Genomic DNA, 19342 nt, shown 5'->3' with positions numbered 1-19342 from the left:
GGGTGGCACTGCAGAGGGCTGCTTTGTTCCTGCTCCATCCCCCATGACTGCCTTGCTGAGCTTCGAAGGGTTTCAGGCCTCCCTGCGTTTCTATGTGGACCTGGAAACAGCTCTCCCCAGCTGTTCCTGCCTGTGCAGTAGTCCAACCCATGGCCGCTGGGACCATCTGCTGCCTGCTGCCCCCGGGGCTGGAACCTGGGATACTGAGCCCTCACTAGTGTCCTGGGCAGGGCCTACCAGGTTCTCTCTGCTGCTTGAGCAGGTGGTGGACCGGAAGAACTGTCCCCCGAGACCACAACTGAGAACCCAGGCCTTGGGGCCAGCACCCTCAGTGGGAGAGCCACCCACTTAAAAGGGTATGTAGGGCTCAGCCCAGGGGTGCGGCAGACACCCTGGAGGTCAGCAGGGCTGGGGTTAGGGGGTGCAGTTGCTCTGAACGTAGCCCCCACGCTTGGAGACCACTGCCTCTGGCGGTGGCTATACAGGGCAGGGAACCCATGGTGTCCTCCACACCTGGGGCGTCTCTTGGTCTCATTTGGACCAAACCAGGCTCTTATTACCCTGCCTCTCAGGTCAGCCAGTCAGAAACAGGGTCACAGGACACTCTCCCATCCAGTCTCAGAGCAGGCACTCCTGGGGCTCCAGATCCCTGGGAAAAGCACATTCTGGCAGTGGCTGCGTTTGATCTCCCCGATGCCCCCACGCCCAGGAGGAGCTTCCATCCTTCCTGAACGTCACAGGGGCCTGGAGGGGCAGGCGAAGACCTTTGGGTCCTTGCAGTTCCTTAAGCCCTCCTGGGACACGTTGTTCTCACGGTGCTCTTAGATGCCCTTGATCTCTCTCAGGACTGCGCTGCCCCACGCAGGGCCACACACAGCCGCTGAGATTCAGATCAGTCCAAGTACACACCCTCACCACGTCTCTAGTGTCCACAGCCCTTGTGACCGGCGCCTGTGCCGGCCAGCACACACACAGGCCGTTCCCTCCTTGCCCACTGCTCTAGTACCCCACTTTTTTGGCAACCACCATAACCCGTTGAGGAAGGGCCTGGACCAGGAGACAGGTGCCTGGGTTTCAGCAGGGGCGGAAGCAGGCTCTCTAAATGCAAAGTTCTGCCATGCCTCAGCCTCCCCCAGGCCATGCCCATCAGGTACCTTTGTGCTGCAAAGGCCTCACCTCCAGCAGGAAGGGTTTAGATTTGACCCCAAGACCTGCTGGCACGGTGTGACCACGAGAAGGTGTATGGGGAAGGTTGTGGAATCTTCCTTGGGAAGGGAACAGAACCCCACCGTTGCTGGGCTTAACGCAGAGCCCCTGCACCTTTGCCTGGACGTAGTGACTGCCAGGTGGCAGGCCAGCCTGGCCTGCTCTGGGGAAGACCCAGGCCCAGGGTTGGATGGGGGAGCCAGAGGGGTTGGCCAGCCCCGCCCCGTCTTGCAGGGCAGCTTTGATCCCAGGGCCTGGAGGGAGGAGGGACTCCGGTTACAGCGTTTCCCCCTCCCCTCTCCGGCCGGAGCCGCCCTTCTCCGCCCCTTGGTGACCCTCATGGCCAGTGTCTCTGTGCTCCTGGGCGCTGGCCCCTCCCCAGCCTTCCTCTCCTCTCCCCGCCCCCTGCCCTGAGCTGACCAGAGGGGCCGGGAGGGGGAGGGGCCGGTGCCACAGGCACAGACTCAGCTCGGAGAGACCCGGAACCCACCCAGCCTGAGACTTGAGCGTCTGCTGTGAGCTCCAACCTTGGGGGACAGAGGGGAGTCCAGGGGCAGAGGGCAGGGGCACCGATCACAGATCTGGGAGGGTGGATGCCTGCAGGGAGTGGGGATCGGCAGGGCCTGAGGAGGGGCTAGAGGCCACACCCCCCCACCCCCTGGTCCCTCGGTCCCCATGCCGGCCCTGAGGCCACTCCTGCTGCTGTTGCTCCTGGTTGGGCTGACTGTGGGGGCCAGCCTGCCACCGGGGCCCGGGAGCCACCCGGGTGTGTGCCCCAACCAGCTCAGCCCCAACCTGTGGGTGGACGCCCAGAGCACCTGTGAGCGTGAGTGCGTCAGAGACCAGGTGAGCACAGGCACTGTCACCACTGGCCCAGCCTGGGGGGAGACAGACTACGTTGGGGGCCCCTGGTCAGCATGGGAGAAGCCCGGACCTCCCCCACGCCCCAGGCCTTGCCTGCAGAGGACACCCTCAACCCTGGAAGTCACTTCCTCCTCGGGCTCCCCACTCTTCTGCTGGGGTTTCACACTGTGCTCCATGTGAGGGGCCCTGGAGACAGCCACCCCCAGTCTTTGCCTTCATGTGTCTGAAAACTGGAGGCCCCCTTCTCACTCCTCAGACCTGCCCACCCCCACCCCGCAACTAGCTGTTTTCAGGTCCAGCGGGGCAGAGAGGCGGGAACCTGTTTGGAAGTCCCGCCTTTGCAGCCCGGCCCTGCACCACTGCAGTGGCCTTGAGCACGTTTTACGTCCTCCCTGAGCCTCAGTGTCCTCATGTGTATGATGGGATAATAACAAAAGCTGCTCTGGGGACCAGGGGTCTGAGGATTCCGTGAGGTCCAGTGAGATGACCTATGTGATGGGTGCGCCAGACAGTTGTAGTTTATTGTCCAGATGGAAAGCAAACCTGCTCATCTCCCAGAGGGGAAACAGATTCAGGGAGAGGTAGCAGGGGACTCACCGCTGCCCTCGCTGGGCATGCTGGGGCAGGGCTGAAGGGGGAGGGGTATTTGGGTGTCCGCTGAGCTGTCCGCCCCCGCCCCCTCCGCAGGACTGCGCTGCCACTGAGAAGTGCTGCACCAACGTGTGTGGGCTGCAGAGCTGCGTGGCAGCCCGCTTCCCTGACGGCGGCCTGGCCACACCCAAGCTGGCGGCCTCATGTGATGGCTTCGTGTGCCCACAGCAGGGCTCCGACTGTGACATCTGGGATGGGCAGCCTGTGTGCCGCTGCCGTGACCGCTGTGAGAAGGAGCCCAGCTTCACCTGCGCCTCCGATGGCCTCACCTACTACAACCGCTGCTACATGGACGCCGAGGCCTGCCTGCGTGGCCTCCGCCTGCATGTCGTGCCCTGCAAGCACGTCCTCAGCAGGCCACCCAGCAGCCCTGGGCCCCCCGAGACGACCGCCCGCCCGACACCCGGGGATGCCCTGGTGCCGCCTGCCCTCTACAGCAGCCCCTCCCCACAGGCAGTGTATGTAGGGGGCACAGCCAGCCTCCACTGCGACGTCAGTGGCCGCCCGCCACCCGCTGTGACCTGGGAGAAGCAGAGTGACCAGCGGGAGAACCTGATCATGCGGCCAGACCAGATGTATGGCAACGTGGTGGTCACGAGCATCGGGCAGCTGGTGCTTTACAATGCCAGGCCGGAGGACGCCGGCCTCTACACGTGCACCGCACGCAATGCCGCTGGCCTGCTGCGGGCCGACTTCCCGCTCTCCGTGGTCCAGCGGGAGCCGGCCGAGGACGGGGCCCCAGTGGCCACCGCCCCAGCCCAATGCCTGCCCACCACGCAGGCCTGTGTCGGCACCCCCTCTGGCCAGGTCCTCTGGCACTTTGACCCGCAGCGGGGCGGCTGCATGACCTTCCCAGTTGGCAGCTGTGCCGGAGGTGCCCAGGGCTTCGAGACCTACGAGGCGTGCCAGCAGGCCTGCGCCCGTGGCCCCAGGGACGCCTGCGTGCTGCCGGCCGTGCAGGGCCCCTGCCAGGGCTGGGAGCCGCGCTGGGCCTACAGTCCGCTGCTACAGCAGTGCCACCTCTTTGAGTACAGCGGCTGCGAGGGCAATGGCAACAACTTCGAGAGCCGCGAGAGCTGCGAGGACGCCTGCCCCGTACCGCGAACGCCGCCCTGCCGGGCCTGCCGTCTCCGGAGCAAGCTGGCGCTCAGCCTGTGCCGCAGCGACTTCGCCATTGTGGGGCGGCTCACGGAGGTGCTGGAGGAGCCCGAGGCGGGCAGTGGCGGCATTGCTCGCGTGGCCCTGGACGACGTGCTCAAGGATGACAAGATGGGCCTCAGGCTCTTGGGCACCAAGTACCTGGAGGTGACGCTGAGTGGTATGGACCGAGCCTGCCCCTGCCCCAATGTGACGGCTGGCGACAGCCCGCTGGTCATCATGGGCGAGGTGCGAGACGGCGTGGCCATGCTGGACGCAGGCAGTTACGTCCGCGCGGCCAGCGAGAAGCGCGTCAAGAAGATCTCGGAGCTGCTAGAGAGGAAGGCCTGCGAGCTGCTCAACCGCTTCCAAGACTAGCCCGCCCACCCGGCCCTCCCCACAAATCACCCACTCCCGGCCCGCCCTGTCCTCCCCACCCTCCGCCTGAATAAAAACGTCCTGGACCTCATAGCCTGCCGGTGCTGGGAGTCCTGCCACCACATGGGGATTTGGCTCCAGTTTGAGGTCACCAGGGAGCACCAGTGAGGACCAGCCTCTGAAGCGGGTGCCACCTCCCACGGCTGGAGGGCCAGGTAGCCAGCTCAGTCCTGTCTCAGCAGTCCCTGGGTCCTTCCTCCCTCCCTCCCTTCTCTGCCCGAGTGGAGCAGCAGAGTCCAGGATGCCCCCAAGCCCTGACCCACAGGCCAGACCCTTCTTGTCCCCAGGATGGAACCCTTGGAGACACAGCCTGCCCACCCAACACCCTGCAGGGGTGCTCCCAGGAGGAGGCATGGCAGATACCAACAATGGGACAGCAGGAAACACTTTATTCTCAGGTTCTTAGCAGCCCTGTGGCCACTGGCTAAGAATCCCCAGTCTGGGGAGGGCCAGTCCCTATAGTCTGGCCCAGGATGGCAGGGGCTGGTGATCTGGGTTTGTCCCAGGGACGCAGGCATGGCGGAGAAGGGGTTTACTCTTTCCGGAAAATTAGGCACTTGTTGTTGGCTGGCATGTCCACCTGGGGGAGATACTTTGGCTGGAGAAGCTGCTCCTGGTCCCCAGGGAGGCTGCCTGTGACCACAGTCCTCCCCACCTACCATCCTCTCCAGGAGCAGCCGGCTGGCCTGGCCCAGGTTCTCCAGAAGGGCCGTGTCCCGCAGCCCCCACTCTGGGTTCCTGCAGGAGAGAAGGAGGTGGAATCGGCCTGGGGGGTCACCCAGCCCACCTGTCCCCCAACCAAACCCCCTACCCACCCAGCTCTCACCTGCATCTGAGGGTGAGGTCAAAGTCCACGTTACTCTGGGGAGAAATCTTCCCATTGATGGCATAGGGCTGTGGAGACGAAGAACATGATTCTGTCCGCTATCCACAGGCTCAGCCATCCCCTGTCATCCACTGGGCAGACTTGCAGGATGGCACCCACAGAATGGAAAGTACACACCCATCATTGCTTCCCAGAGGGGGACAGCTGAGGACCAGCTGCTGAGCCAACGGGGTGCAGAAAGACTGGCAGATGACAGAGAAGTGTTGGAGAGGGGAGGGCCTGGGTGTGTTTCCGTGATAACGGAAAGCTGGGGAAAAGGGCAACAGAAAATACGGAGACAAGAAAGGAGTCCTGAAAGGCAGGGACAGCCAAGGCCGGCTGGGGTCGTCCTGCCAGGAGAGGCCCATCTCAGGCAGGAGCACTCACCCCATAGGTGATGAGGAGCGCCTTGCGTTTGAGCAGGTGTCCTGCTGCTCTGAAGAGCCCCTGGGAAGTGGGGGAAGCAGGACAGCAGTAAGGAGCTTTCCCCAGGGCCCAAAAGAGCCCTGGGCCCGGGACTGGAATCTCAGCCTGACCTCCCCCCGGCCTGAGTGCTCTGTCTCTGATTCAGGGCAAACCTGGCATCCCGCTCCCTCCCAGTGCAGGGGAAGGAATGCCGCACGGTGCAGGTGGGTGGCCCCTGGGTAGCTCACCCACGCTCCCACAGACCTCGGTGCAGCTCAGGGGGCTGATGTGGCTCATGTTGATGCAGAGTATCAGGTCCAGAGACTGCGGCAGGATCCCGCCCCACTGCTCCCAATCCCACCTCACGTCCAGGTACAGCGGGGCCTTCACGTTGGGCAGTCCCTGGGCCTGAGTGGTGGCCAAGATGCTGCGGGAAGGCAGCCCGTGGGTGGGGTGGCCTGTGCAGCCGTTTCTGCAACCCTATTTGGGGGAGGCTTAGAAGGATAACAATAGCGTGGGGATCCAGGGCAGCGGGATGGGGGCACATTTTCACCCCCGGGGTCCCGCCTTCCCGCCGCACCTGTCCAGGCAGCGCTGGTCCACGTCGGACGGCTGCCACTCGGCGTGGGGAAAGGCCCGCGCGAAGTGGGCCGTGTGCTGGCCAGAGCCCGAGGCCACCTCGAGCACGCGGACGCCGCGCTGGGCCGGGTCCACGTACTGCCGCAGCACGCGCAGGATGGGTTCCTTGTTCCGTTCGGCGGCCGCCGCCACCAGCATCTTTCTAGTCCCGCGCGGCGGGGCCCGTTGTGCGTGTTAGTCCAGCACCACCGGGCTCGTCGGGAGTGGTGCTGTGGTACCGCGGGGCCCGTCGGGAGTGGTAGCCCGGCGCCGCGGTGCCCGTCGGGAGCTGTGGCCTGGCCGCCGAGCAGCCACCGCCCCGCCCCCCCCCCCCACACACACCCAAGGACTACAATTCCCAGGAGGACACGCGCCGCGCCTTAAAGGCCCCGCAGCCGCAGAGGCGGGTAGCGAGCCGCGGCCTCCGCAGGGGGACGGGGCGAGGAGATTGGGGGGCTGGTTTACAGGCGCCCATTGGCTCAGCACCCGGTGCCTGTGGATGTCCTGGCACATTTTCATAGCTCTTGTTACTCCAAAGTTGTCTCGTTCGTGTCGCATCGGAATGGGATACTTCCCTCTAGGTCTTTCTTTCCTTTATGAAATCTCTCGGGGTTTTCTTGAGTTAAGGGAAAAGAAAAAATACGACTTGCGCCGCCCGGGAATCGAACCCGGGTCGCAAGAATGGGAATCTTGCATGATACCACTACACCAGCGGCGCCGTTGCGAATAATCTCGCCCGCGAGACTTAGGAGATTGTGACGCAACTACCAGCCTCCCCCCACTACCCTTCCCACTCCTGCCTCCCCGGCTCCGCGCAGAGACATTAGCGCGCATGCGTCGCTAATGGTTAGGCGCATCAGGTTTGGCGGGGTCCGCGATGGTTGGCGGGGGTCTCGGGGTGTCGCTCGGGCACCCAGCGCTCGAGGGGAAGGAGCGGGGATGAGCTACGTGGGCTTGTAGCCGACTGGATTCGAGCGTGCTCCGTGGAAACCATGGCAACCGCGGCATTCGGAATTGTGGGGGCGGGGCCATGGGAGGGCTTTCCTGGCTGGGGCGGGCTCCTGGCTGGGCGGTGGCTGCGGGTGGTTGGGGTTGTGTGGCGGAGCTCCCTGTGGTGGACTGGGCTCCGCTGGGGCGGGGCTGGGGCTGCAGCTGGGCGGGGTTCTGGGGCGGGGCTCTTATGTGGGCGAGGTTGTGCTCGGCGGGGCTCCTTGCGGTGGGTGGGGCTCCGGGAGGGGCGGGCCCAGCCTGCCGGAACTGAGACTGTGATGCTCAGGGCTTCTCTGTGACACTCAGATGACCAGCGCTAGCCTAGGGTTCACGGATGTTGTGAGGGGTCGGTGACCTTTGAGTCAAGTCGGAGGCCGATTTGTTGTGTTCACGGTTCTACCCTGGTTGTCTTCTTGGGGCCCATGTCTCAGAAGGGGCCCTTTCAGCAGGCTGGAGACCGTGCTCTGCAGTCACGACTCGCTTATCTCCTTTGCTGGGCACTTTTTCTCGCGTGAGACACCCCTCCCCCCATACCCAACGTCGCTCTGGCAAGAGCTCTGAGAATGGCACTGACCGAGACTTTAGCCTGGGATTGCTGTCGAGGGGGCATGCAGAGTGGGACCAGAGGCCACTGTCTGAATGTGGTCAGAAAAGGAGGACAACCTTGCATCTTAGGGACGGGAGATGGGAAAGTTCCACTCAGTGGGCCGGCCTCCAGACAACCCCTTTGGCATTCTGCATTACGACCACCCTTTTCTCGTAGCTGACTTTCCCATTTCACGGCCCTGAGCTTTCATTACCTGACTCACTTTTGCCTCACCTCTTAGTTTGTTGGCTGAGCACTTTCTGTGTCTCCAGGTGGAGAAGAGGTGTCTCTCAATGTGAATCCCTGACCCTCACCTGTAATGATCAGTGGTCATCTGAGGCCTCACCAACCAGGCCCCTCATCCCTCCTTGCCCACTCGAGAGGCACCACGCTTCCTGGTGACTTCACATGGCATTCCTGGGTACGGGCCACCCTGTAATATTATATAGTATAATAAGAAATAGATAATTGGTCTTCGTCCTGGTTCCTGGAATAGAACTCTTAAAACCCTGAAGATTTCATGAGTGATGGGGTGAGAGGAGCATCTGTTATTCATAACAAGCCCCTTTCAGCCTTACCTGGATTTATACCAATGAGGTGACTCTTGGAGGATGGGGGCTGGTTGCCAGGGGAACCCTGTGATTAGGGGGTTGGAACTTTCTGCCCCACTCAGACTTCTGACTCCTGAGAGGGGGAGGGGCTGGAGACACAGCTAATCTCCAATGGCCAATGATTTAATCAGCCCTGCCCTTGTAATGGAGCCTCCATACAAACCGCAAATGGAGGGGTTCAGGGAGCTTCCAGATGGTGAACTTGGAGGTGCTGGGGGGGTGGCCCCCAGGGAGGGCGTGGGGGCTCCGCACCCCTTCCTCACACCTTCCCGGGGCATCTCTTTCACCTGGCTGTTCCTCAGTCGTGTCCTTTATGATAAACCAGTAAATATAAGTAAAATGTTCCCCTGAGTTCTGTGAGCCATTCTGGCAAGTTATGGAACCCAAGGAGGGGGTAGTGGGAACCCTGACTTACATCTGGTTGGTCAGAAGCACAGGTGACGGCCTAGACTCCTCATTGGCGTCTGCGGGGGTGGGGGGTGGTGTTGAGGGACTGAGCCCTCAGCCCGTGGGTCTGCGCGGACGCTGGGCAGTTAGAGTTAGAATCCAGTTAAATTGTCGGACATCCAGTTGGTGTCCAAAGAGAACTAGAGCGTTCTCACTAGAGAACCAGTAAGAACCACCCCCCCCACACACTTTTGGTGTCAGAAGTGTTGTGAGTACAGAAAAAGAAGTTTTTCCTTTACACTCATGTCCTGTAAGAGGGAAGGAGCCTGCTTCCCCCATGCTGTATGGTGCTGCTTGAGGAACTGCCCACATGCCCTGCAACGTCTTCTGTTTAATGGCACTTGACCTCAGGTTGACGTCCCCCTGCCACGTTCATCGCTCTGGACTGGATGCTGTGCGAACTGACACCCGCCCTCCGCACTCACCAAGCTCAGAGCCTGGGACAGAAGCAGCTGGGCGCAGCCAAGCGGTGGCCTTTGCTGCAGTGCGTGTGTGTGTGAATGCATGCACGTGAGCATGTGTGAGCTGCGTGAACAAGTGTGAGCACATATTTCCTGTAAAGTGCCGGATGTGTGTCCGACTCTGGGAGGGTCCAAGTCCCCCAGGGGATGCTGAACATGGGACACCTGGAAGTGCCCCAGACCCGGGCCCGTGCTCAGTGGTACCTCCTGGGGTTGTGTCTTCTGCGGATTACTGTTGGAGCCAGAGGGGCCTCTCCTGCTAGTCATGCTCATCTACAGAGGGCTGTGGAGTAAGCCCCCCTAGTGCTGCCCCGTGATGTCCAGAGCCAACAGCAGGGTCCAGCTTCCTTCCTGAGGTCCAGGCCCACATGCCCACCATTCACTGAACTTCCTCCCAAGCCCTCCAGTGCTGCACCCTGGGCACTTCCCCTCCCATTCCCTCACCCTCACCCACTACCGCTTCCCTCTGTATATTAATTTTCTAGAGCTAGTATAACACATTACCCCAAAACTTGGTGACTTAAAACAAAAATTTATTTTCTCACAGTTCTGCAGGCCAGAAGCCCAAAATAAAGATGTCAGCTCCCTCCAGTGGCCCTACAGGAAGCCCTTTCGTGATCACAGCTTCCGGCTTCTGTGTGGCTCCAGGCGTTCCTGGGCTTGTGGCCACCTCACTGCAGTCTTTGCCTCTGTCTTCACCTGGTCTTCTCTGTGTCCAAATATACCTCTCCTTTCTCTTACAAAGACACTCATCATTGGATTTAGGGCCCATCGTAATCCAGAATGACCTTATCTCGAAATCCTTGCTTTAATTATATCTGCAAAGACCATTATTCCAAATAAGGTCATGTTCTGAGGTTCTGGGTGATGTATCTTTGGGGGGCCACTGTTCAACTTACTGCACTTGGGTATGGGAATGGGCAATCCATTGGGAATTCCCTGGAGGTCCAGTGGTTAGGACTTGGCACTTTCAGCGCTAGGGCCCAGGTTCAGTCCCTGGTCAGGAAACTAAGATCTGCAAGCCACGAGGCCAAAAAAAAAAGGAATGGGCAATCCCTAGAAACTCGGTGGCAGGTGTGGCAGCATCCAGCCAGAGCCTTTCCTGGGGGCCACTGATCACCCTGTATTGGCAGAAGCCCATCCTCTGGTCTGGGTTGGTGAGGGCATGGATTTCAGATCTGGAAAGTGATGGAGGACGACTGAAAACTTAAACTTCTTTCTCCTCTAACATGACATTTTAGTATCATATTTAGAGCCTTTCAGAAGAGAAAAACCGTACTTGTTTTTATTATGATTAACTGGGATCAGTGAGGTAAAGGCCTTTCCTTACTATGACACCCATTTTTTTCAGCCTGCTGGGTGAGGCCCCTGCCTCCTCTTCAACTGCCCATGACTCCAACTCCAGGATGGGTTTCCAGCCTCTCTGACAATAGGGAATGTTGCTAGCTGCAAGACACTGTCTCTATGGGGGCTTAGCAGGCTGGCCTACCATCATGGACAGTGTAGTCCAGGGAAGGCCAGGCTGGCCAGGGTTCCTACCCTAACAGGAGAACCAAACTGAGATCTTGATTTCAGGCCCTTCCAGACCCTGACCTCTCCCAGGCTCTGGCTGGGCCCTCCCCATGCCCCTTGGCTCTGTCCCGGGGCCAGGGCAGGTCTCACACTTGAGTCCTGGGAGCAGTGAGGCTGGAAAGGTGCCTCAGGGGGAGATCAGCCCCACCCTCCTCCCTGCCCTCCGCTGCTGCCTGCCCCCTACAACTGGGCCTTTCTCTCCCTGGCTCCCCTCTCCCTTAGCTCAGTGTCTTTTAGGGACCTCTGGGTTCTCTCACTTCTCCCCCAGGCCCAGCCTGTCCTGCACCCCCTCCTCTCCTGCCGGTCGGGACCATTCCTGTTCTGCTCTTTCCTGGAGCCCTTCCAAGGGGTCTTGGACCCAAACTTTGACCTCAGACAGGGCCCGTGGGCAGGGCTGGGACATTAGAGTCTAGCAGCCTTGGCCACCATCAAGGCCAGGCCTATCTGCTCAGCAACAGGCCCTGTCCTTTCCCTCTTCACGCTGGCCTGAGAGGGTGCCTGGGAGACGAGGAGCTCTCAACTCATGTTAACCTGGGGGGAGGTACTCCCCCACCCCAGGGCCTGGCTCCTTCTGCCGAGAACATGTGCCTTCAGGACACAGGCCCACCCAGGCCCCTCACCCTGCGGGGTCTCCCCAGCCTGAGTGAGTTAGCACTGTGCTCGAGGCCACCAGGGAGACTAGGGCGGCCAGCACAGATGACGCAGGGCAGGAGTGTGGTGGCCTTGACACAGCTGGGGGGAGGGACGAGGGATGGGCACCTCGGGTGGGAAGGGGGGCCAGCTTGGCCAGGGGGTGTGCTCGTGCCCAGACTCCCTGGACATGCTCTCCCCTCTCAGGGTCACAGGCTTTGCTCAGCCCAGCCCCACAGAGTGGGAAGCTGGGGCTGAGGATAGGGGTCTTATCCTTTGGCCTTGGGTAGAACAAGACGCAGGGCCAAGAGGCTACGGGGGACTTGGGAGGAAGGACAGCCCAGCTGCCCCAGGAAGCAGACTTCCCTGAAGGAGCCCCAGCAGGCCCAGTCCCCCAACCTCGACCAGCAGCCACACAGGTGCATGGGGTAGGGCGGTGGGGGGATCCTCCTGCTGGTTGCCCCCACCCCCACCCTAACCCCCAGCCATGTTGTACACACTACTTGTTGTCTGGACGTGATATGAGGAGAAAGACGCGCTCTAGCCCGACCTGGCTTCTCAGCCCTGCCTGGGTGGGAGGCTTCAGGCCCGCTCAGGTGTGGGGTGTGGGGGGAGCTGGGCTAGGTGCCCTCCAGGAACCCACTGGGCCACAGTGCTGAGGGGAAGCCCCCTTGCCCCCTGGGGCAGCGGCTCCCAGACTGAGACACACCCCAGGCTCTGGTGCTGGCCCGACTGAGCCTCCCCAAATACTTGTGGGAGCAGTGCAGGAGCCCTGAGGGACCAACGTGGCTGCACAAGCCTCTGAGGCGGATGCCACACCCCCTGGATGACCCTGGGCAGAGTTTGGTTTTTTGGGGGGAGGGGGCATTAAGGATTGAACTCAACCAAAGGGAGGATGGGTGCCTCCAGCAGAATCCAAAAGGCCCTCAGGCTCACAAACCCAAGAGTTGTGTGGTTCCCCCGCCCCCAACCCAGGCTGCTGTGTGTGAGACCCTGTGATGACCCTGCCCCCACTGACAGCCTGAGGCAGCCCTAAGCAGCCTGTGAACTGGGAGGAAGGGGCATCTCTATCTAATCCTCAGGAAGGAACCCTGTGGGTAGAGCCCCCTGGGAAGGCGCTGCCTGGCAGATTAGGGCACAGCAGCCCCTCTCCTCCAGCAGGTCTGGCTCCTCCTGAGGCACTGTCACTGAAGTAGGTCTTGAGGCTGACCCCACTGCCTGGGGGGTTTGGAGGAGTAAGTGCTCTTTCTCCCCTGTGGGATGACATAAACTGGGTTGCTTCGCCCGCCTTCTCCACCCCCAGGATCCAGCCCCCACGATGCTCCTGGATTGGTAAGCGACCTCCTGCCTCCCTGGGGTTGGGGGCAAACATCAGCATGGAAGGCTGAGCTGCGGCAGAATGTACTCTCTGTTCCTGCCCCATGGGATGAAAGGGAGATTCCCAGGGCGTCATGTCTGCCCAAACCCGGGAGCTGACCGCCTTTTCTCATCTCTGACCCCCTCAGTTCCATGACTGGGTGAACCGGCACACTGGCCCAGGCCCACCCAGGCCCCTTGGAGGAGGGTATCCGACGTGAATGGGAATACCCTTGCTTCCAGGGTCCACATAGATCACTCCCAGCGTCTGTCAATGCCTCAGCTCCTTGGACATCACCGAGGGCCTGGGCCAGAACCTCGCCACCTCTGTGTGCCTATGGCTCCCCTGGCCTCCTGTGGCGGACGACGGCGCAGGCCTCAGGGAACTTCCTTGACCTAGGCCTTGGTCCAGAGGGGCGGGCGCTGCTTGCGGCCGCCCAATCCCAGCCTCGGGCCCCGCCGCGGGTCTAGCCAGTTTCCCAAAGGCCCAAGCTCCACCCCTGCCGCGTGCCTCGGCGCGGGCCCTTTAAGGGCCGGGGGTGTGTGGCGGGCCCGCCCCCTCCCCGCAGCGCCGGCCGCCCGTTAAAGGGGCCGCGCCCTCGGCACCCGCCGAGTGCCAGCCGGGCGGAGGGCGCGAGATCTGGCCGCGGGCCGGCGGGCGGGGAGGGCGCGGAGGGTGCGGGCGCGCTGCGGCCCCTCCGCACCATGTACACCATCACCAAGGGACCCAGCAAGCTGGTCGCGCAGCGGCGCACAGGTGCGCAGCGGGGGCGGGCAAGGTAGGGAGAGGACGACCGGGGTTCCGCACGCGCTGCCCGCCCCCAGCGCGACGGCGGCTGACGCGCCCTCCCCGTGCCTGCAGGTCCCACGCAGCAGCAGGTGGAGAGCAGGCTCGGCGAGCTCCTGAAATGCCGGCATCTCGCGCCGCCGACCCCGCAGCCCCCACGGGAGCAGCCGCCGGGACCCTGGCCCCTGTCGAGGTGAGACGCGCGGCCGCGGTCGGAGCCCGGCCCTCCCCTCCCCCGCCGGTCGCCTCGGAGCCGCGAGGGTGACCTTGGGGAAAGGTTAGCGGAGACCGGGCCACATGCTCCGGGCGGGCGCGGAGGGGGCGGAGCACGCCGACCCCGCCCGCGCGTGCAGCTCTGGCCCCGCACCTCCGCCTCACCTGGCACCTGGTTGGGTCCGAGGGGGCTGGACTGGATGTGCGTGACACACCTCCGAGTCCTCTGGGATCCCGCGGACACCGAGTCGGGAGAAAGCCGACCGGCTCCTGGATCTGAGGGGCTCCAGGCGGCTAAGTCAGGTGCCTGGGCCGACCTTGGGCTGCGAGGCCAAGGCTTGAGACGAGCTGCTGGGGACTCGCCCTAGAGGGCGGGAGCGCGGTGGCCCAGGACGCTGGCCTGCAGGTGGCCTGCCTCTGCCCGCGGCTGGAGGCTGCCAGCGCCGTGCTTGTGGGGCAGGTGGGGGAGAAGTGCACGTGGTTCCCTCTGGCTCTGCCAGGCCACTGCTCGCCTCTGCCCTTTACTCCAAACACCCTGGCTGGGCGCGGAGACCCCCGCAGATGCTCGGGGCTTTCTGGAGTTGTGGTTTTTCCGCCTTTCTTGACCAGCAGTTTTGCTGTAGGAGGCTCAGTTCAACCACTTTGGCCTCCAAGTGACTGTGACCTGGAGGTCATATTCTCCATCCCCCAGGACTGAACCTTTCACTTTCTGGCTCAGGTCCTGGCTTCTGGTTTCATTTATTCTATGCATGTTCTGGGCCCAGGGCTTAGTCCAGGCCCACACAGGCCTGAGGGCTCCTGAGCTGGGCTGTGGATGGGTGGGGGCAGCAGACTCAGGGCCCCGAGGCAGCGTTGACCAGGCCTTGGGATTTCTTCCCAAGTTGAGGACAAACAGCTTCCAGGATTGGCTAAGAGGTGGGGGCTGTGTGCTGCAGGCCTGCTGAGGCCTTCACCCTCAGTTACTGGCCTCAGATGCCACAGGTTGGGGGCAGCCTGTGAGGACCCTTCTTGGCTGAGGCCCTTTCCATGGGCCTCCTGCTAGGAGCATGTTGACACTTTGAGACTGGTCCTAGTGAGGAAAATGTTCCAGGCCGGCCACAAGTGCCTCCTGGGGAGAGGGGTGAGTGGGACCCTGGGGGGCACATCCCAGGACCCAGCTGTGCTGTGACATCAGCCTTGGTCCTCACAGCTGCCCTCCCTCCCAGGGGAGGGAATAAGGCATAGGTGTGTAGCCCCGCCCCCTTACCTGGAGAAACTTGTTGCTTCCTCCATGGCCCCTTTGCTGGGGAATGGGGAAGGAAATGTGCGTCTGTGGCAGGATCAGGGTGCTGGGGAGAGAGATGGGAAAGACAGAGCAGAGCCCTTAAGATGCTGCAACCTGCCAGGTCCCGGGGTTCAGGGGTGTGCTGGTGCTTGGCCCCTCAGCCTGCCGCAGTCCTGTGTGGCACTGTGAGTGCAGGGGAGCGGCAGGAAGGCAGAGTGTGTGCTGGTCATGCCGTCCCCCCTTCCCTCTGAGGTCACTCCTCCCCTGAGCTGCCCCCTGCCAGTCTCAGGGACCTTGAAGAGTACCCCTGCTGGGAGGCCAGAGCAACCAGCAGGTCCTCCACACCAGGAGCCCCTGAAACTTCTGAAATCACTCCACCCAGACTTCCTGTCCACCCTCCCTCACCCAGACTTTGCCCAGGAGGAAGGAGTCTGAGCCACTGCTGCACCCTCTGTGCCTGGTGCACCACAGGTGCTCAAAGCATCTGACCTGCTAAATGTCCGGGCTCAGATTCTGGCCGGGTGCTGCCCGTGGTGGTAGACAGGCCACATGAGTCTGTGCCTGTGATGAGTTCTACCTTCCAACGAGAAAGAATAAGATCAATTGTTGGGGAGAAGAGAAAATGGGGCCACCTGATGGTGCAGGGGAGGTGGACTGGTGGGGGAGGGGGCTTGGAAGCTCTACTGGGTTGTGGGCTTTGGGGTCAGACAGGCATAGAGTTCTGATGCTGCCACCCACTCACCACATGTAACCTTGGACAGGTCACTTCTCTCTTGAGCCCAGGTTCCTGGGCTGAAAACTGGTGGGTGGTCTACATTGGAGGGTAGTGAAGGAGGTTAAGTAAAAGGAAGCGAGGCCTGTATCAGCAGGCACCTAGCAGGGATTCCGGTGCTGCTGTTGCCGTGGGCGGAGCTTGCCTGTGGGCGGGGCTTTCCTGCGGGCCCAGTCCCGAGAAGGGTGGGGAAGACGGACTCGTCCATAGGTGCACAGGGAGCTGCGCCCTTTCCCCCAGAGGGCCCGCAGAACCGCCTTATGTAACTGCCGGCAGCGGGTGGTCAGGCGCCCGCTTGCTGGGGCCCCTTCTCAGCCCCGGCCAGGCCATTGTCTAGGTACTTGCGATTCACAGCCTTTGACAGCAATTCTTTTTTGCCTTCTTTCATGTTCAGTCTCCAAATTTTTCTAGAGTTTGCGGCCTTGCAGGGCTAAGGGTAGCAGGCGAGGGGCTGTTCCAGTTAAGGACAAATATCTATGCCCTCTGGTTGGTATAGCTGAGGCCTGGGAGGAGCCCTGCCCCTCCACATTCTATGTGGCCACCCGACCCTGCCAGCCTGGAGCTGGTGGGACCGGTGCCCCTCAAGACGCTCCTCTTTATTTTAGTGCCCCTCTCAACTGAGGAGGAAACCCCAGCGGCGGTGGGGCACCTGAGCCCAGGATGGCGAGCAGGCCGGCGGGACCGCGAGTGCCTGGCGGAGTGGCACGTGCAGCCCAGGACTCCCGGCTCCCACCTCCTGCTGTAGGTGTGGGCCCCGCACTCTTCACGGCCCTGTCCCGGGCTTCATGTGCACAGGGCTGGGCCAGCTGCCACTGGCCAGGGCAGCCCACCAATGCCCTGGGCCCAGCTGGCTGGGATGGGCCCAGTGGCCACCTGGACATCGAATGCCCACCAGGCCGAGCTCCAGCACCCAGGGCCATCTCCTCACTCAGCATTCCTGCCCCCGTGGGCAAGAGCATAGCCCCTCGTCTGGGGCCTGCAGGGGTGGGCCAGGGTTGTAGTCACACCCTCCCTACTCAGGATGGCCCACTCAGCACTTGGTGCTGTCTAGCCAGACCAGGAGCTGTCCTTGGGGGCCTGGGGCAGCTGGGAGAAGAAAGGGCAAAGGCCGCCAGCTCTTGTTTGGGTCCTTCATCCCACACTGGGGGGCATTGTGAGATGGAGAGACTTCTGTGGGGGAGAAAGTGGCCAAGAACTGCGCCTGGTGGGTGGGGTTGGGCCAAGTGACCTTAACTCAGGTCAAAACCTGGGCTGATGGAGGCCTGGCTGGTCCAGGGGAGGTGGGTGGCTGGTGGCAGTGGGGGTGCCTGAGACCCTTGGAGGGCCACCTATGTGCCTTGAGCATGGAGCTCTGCAGGGGATCTGGGGACACAAAGAGGCCCCACTCTACCCCCACAGTCTTAGGCCTGGCTCAGGGTAGGGGGCTGCAGTTGTGAGCTGAGCTGCTGGGGGTGCAGGCCTGCACGAGAAAGGCCTTGGCCACTGGCTGCAGCACACAGCCTTCCTGTGGTTCAGGGAAGTGCCCAGGCTGGGCTTGGCCCAGGGGTGGTGAGGGTGGCCTGAGGCTGCTCCGGGAGCTCTGCCAGGTAACACCTGGGCTTGGAACAGTTGCTGACCATCTCCTCCCCCTTCCTACAGTCCAGGGCCGAGGCTCGTGTTCAATCGGGTGAATGGCCGGCGGCCACCTGCCACATCCCCGTCCCTCAAGGGAACCCAGGAGACCTACACACTGGCCCACGAGGAGAACGTCCGATTTGTGTCCGAAGGTAGTGCTGAGGCCCGAGGGTGTGACCTGGGCCACTGGTCCTTTTTCCACTGTAACCTCACTCGAAGTTGCCAGAGGTCTGGGCTCTTCCTGGGTTCTCTGCCTATTTCTCCTGTGACCATCCAGCAGGCTGCCCACTCCCAGTTCTGGGCTGGGGTCCAGGGTAGCCACCAGGCCCTGGGGTGGGAGACATGGTGCCAGGGGCCTGGCTCAGCCTGACCATCCTCTCCCCACAGCCTGGCAGCAAGTGGAGCAGCAGCTGGGTGGTGGCCCAGCCGGTGAGAGCGGGCCGAGGCCAGTGCAATACGTGGAGAGGACCCCCAACCCCCGGCTGCAGAGTGAGCCCTCCCCCACCCTCAGGGTGTCCCCTCCACCTCCTCCAACCCTGATTTGGCTCAGCCAGGTTCTAGCCCCAGGGGGTTGGGAAGAGGACTGGAGCCTGACCCAGTTCTTCCCAGCGTCTGCTACAGTTGGGGTCTGGGTGAGGGGCTTGTGGTCAGCTCGAGGTGGGAGACGCTGGTCAGCCTGGGAGGTGCATCATTGCCCAGCATTCTGCTCCCCCGCAGACTTCGTACCCATCGACCTGGACGAGTGGTGGGCACAGCAGTTCCTGGCCAGGATCACCAACTGCTCCTAGTTGCAGCTTTGGAAGGAACGCTGCCCGTGCAGGGCCTGGCCCTGCCCCACGCTGGACCCTCTGCCAGGAGAGGACCACGGCGCCCTGTCCACCTGCTGCGGTGGGCCGTGCTTCACCCTGGGCCTGGCCAGGAGCCGGCCACACCTGAAGTGCCAGAATTTGGACTTTTGCTCCTGCTGACCCCTTGGCCCAGCTGTTCCAGGCTGCCAGAGGCCAGGGGTTGAAACGGTCTGACCTCAGTCCTGCTCACTGTGCCCGGGGACCAGCCTGTGGGGCTGGCAGGGAGGAGCTCCAGGCTAATAAAGTTGAGAAACTGCCCTTTGGAAAGGCCTTTACTTGGGGACGGTGGGGGGTGGATGCGGGAGAGGGCGCTTGTGTCCCAGCACCAGGCCCAGCCCAACCTTCCATTGTAGCCTCATCTCCTCACAGCTGAAGCTTTGTCTAAATCTGGTGTCACCCCCCCGCCGCCCGGCCTCTTACCCAGCTGCCTTCCTGTGTCCTGGGCCAGGTCATTTTGCATATAAGTCTGTAAACGCCACCCTGCCCCACCTGACATCCCCCCACCCCCGTAGCCATTGGCAGGTGTCTGAACCTGGCCTCAAGACCCAAAAATGTTACATAACTGGCCCTGAGATGGTGCCCCAGCCACCCAGAATTGCAGTCAGGTCTCAGGACGCCTGGTGCTGTCTCTGAATCCTCCAGGTCTGGTGGGGAGCCCTTGGGGTCCTGTAGGACATTGCTTTACCTGTGGGGCCAGGTGACCTTGCCTGCGTCTGACACTCGTGCCTTCAGAGGGCTAGGTAGCAACAGGGTAGGTGAGGACAGCTCCTGCCAAGTCAGCTCACAATTTCTGGGCTGCGTCTCATTCCCTATACAAAGATGACTCCCAGAGGATGTCAGGAACCTCCCCGGATCCCACAGCTGGTGGCGCTAGAGTACTCCCAGGGTGTCCCGGCTTGGGCGTGGCCGCAGAAGCCTGGGGGCGGAGACTCCTTATGCCCCGGGGCACGACAGCAGAAAAGAGTAAGTGGTCGGGCAAAGTTTTGGGGCGCCCCGAGAAAAAGCCG

The 19342-nt window shown here is 62.1% G+C and overlaps 3 protein-coding genes, 2 long non-coding RNA genes and 1 other non-coding gene across 11 annotated transcripts; 3 read left to right on the top strand and 3 right to left on the bottom strand.

Annotated features, from left to right (window-relative positions):
* Positions 1–244: 244 nt before the first annotated feature.
* Positions 245–4345, top strand: WFIKKN1 (WAP, follistatin/kazal, immunoglobulin, kunitz and netrin domain containing 1). Its single transcript, XM_007130358.4, has 2 exons — positions 245–2052; positions 2758–4345. Exons 1-2 carry the CDS (start codon positions 1882–1884, stop codon positions 4234–4236), a joined length of 1650 nt encoding a protein of 549 aa, XP_007130420.1. The 5' UTR covers positions 245–1881; the 3' UTR covers positions 4237–4345.
* Positions 4346–4665: 320 nt separating this feature from the next.
* On the bottom strand, positions 4666–6490 carry METTL26 (methyltransferase like 26). 5 transcript variants are annotated; one of them, XM_007130356.4, is made up of 6 exons: positions 6147–6488; positions 5815–6060; positions 5549–5608; positions 5123–5190; positions 4956–5034; positions 4666–4876 (listed from the first exon to the last, which is right to left on the bottom strand). In XM_007130356.4, the coding sequence occupies exons 1-6, from the start codon at positions 6341–6343 to the stop codon at positions 4846–4848; spliced, it is 681 nt and encodes a 226-aa protein (XP_007130418.1). In that variant the 5' UTR covers positions 6344–6488; the 3' UTR covers positions 4666–4845. The 5 variants fall into 5 exon arrangements, with proteins under 5 accessions (XP_007130418.1, XP_007130419.1, XP_028339840.1 ...); XM_007130357.4 differs by having other exon boundaries at positions 5831–5993; positions 6147–6484; XM_028484039.2 differs by lacking the exon at positions 5549–5608 and having other exon boundaries at positions 5831–5993; positions 6147–6485.
* A 341-nt stretch (positions 6491–6831) lies between these two features.
* On the bottom strand, positions 6832–6902 carry TRNAG-CCC (transfer RNA glycine (anticodon CCC)). The gene has a single exon. It is a non-coding gene; the product is annotated as a tRNA-Gly (tRNA).
* Positions 6903–7787: 885 nt separating this feature from the next.
* Positions 7788–9903, top strand: LOC114484867 (uncharacterized). Its single transcript, XR_003678234.2, has 3 exons — positions 7788–8181; positions 9170–9302; positions 9827–9903. It is a non-coding gene; the product is annotated as an uncharacterized lncRNA (long non-coding RNA).
* A 107-nt stretch (positions 9904–10010) lies between these two features.
* LOC114484868 (uncharacterized) lies at positions 10011–19299 on the bottom strand. The gene is made up of 4 exons (XR_003678235.2): positions 19021–19299; positions 15591–15674; positions 15084–15165; positions 10011–10097 (listed from the first exon to the last, which is right to left on the bottom strand). It is a non-coding gene; the product is annotated as an uncharacterized lncRNA (long non-coding RNA).
* Positions 13438–18593, top strand: MCRIP2 (MAPK regulated corepressor interacting protein 2). 2 transcript variants are annotated; one of them, XM_007130355.3, is made up of 5 exons: positions 13438–13594; positions 13700–13817; positions 17512–17639; positions 17875–17976; positions 18205–18593. In XM_007130355.3, the coding sequence occupies exons 1-5, from the start codon at positions 13543–13545 to the stop codon at positions 18273–18275; spliced, it is 471 nt and encodes a 156-aa protein (XP_007130417.1). In that variant the 5' UTR covers positions 13438–13542; the 3' UTR covers positions 18276–18593. The 2 variants fall into 2 exon arrangements, with proteins under 2 accessions (XP_007130417.1, XP_028339827.1); XM_028484026.2 differs by lacking the exons at positions 13438–13594; positions 13700–13817 and adding exons at positions 13996–14140; positions 16479–16614 and having other exon boundaries at positions 18205–18374.
* Positions 19300–19342: the final 43 nt, after the last annotated feature.

Source organism: Physeter macrocephalus, unplaced genomic scaffold (genome assembly GCF_002837175.3).
Source record: "Physeter macrocephalus isolate SW-GA unplaced genomic scaffold, ASM283717v5 random_105, whole genome shotgun sequence".
In the NCBI taxonomy this organism is placed as follows: domain Eukaryota; kingdom Metazoa; phylum Chordata; class Mammalia; order Artiodactyla; family Physeteridae; genus Physeter; species Physeter macrocephalus.
The sequence above is the reverse complement of the archived record's forward strand: the minus strand, read 5'-3'. Positions and strand labels throughout refer to the sequence as shown.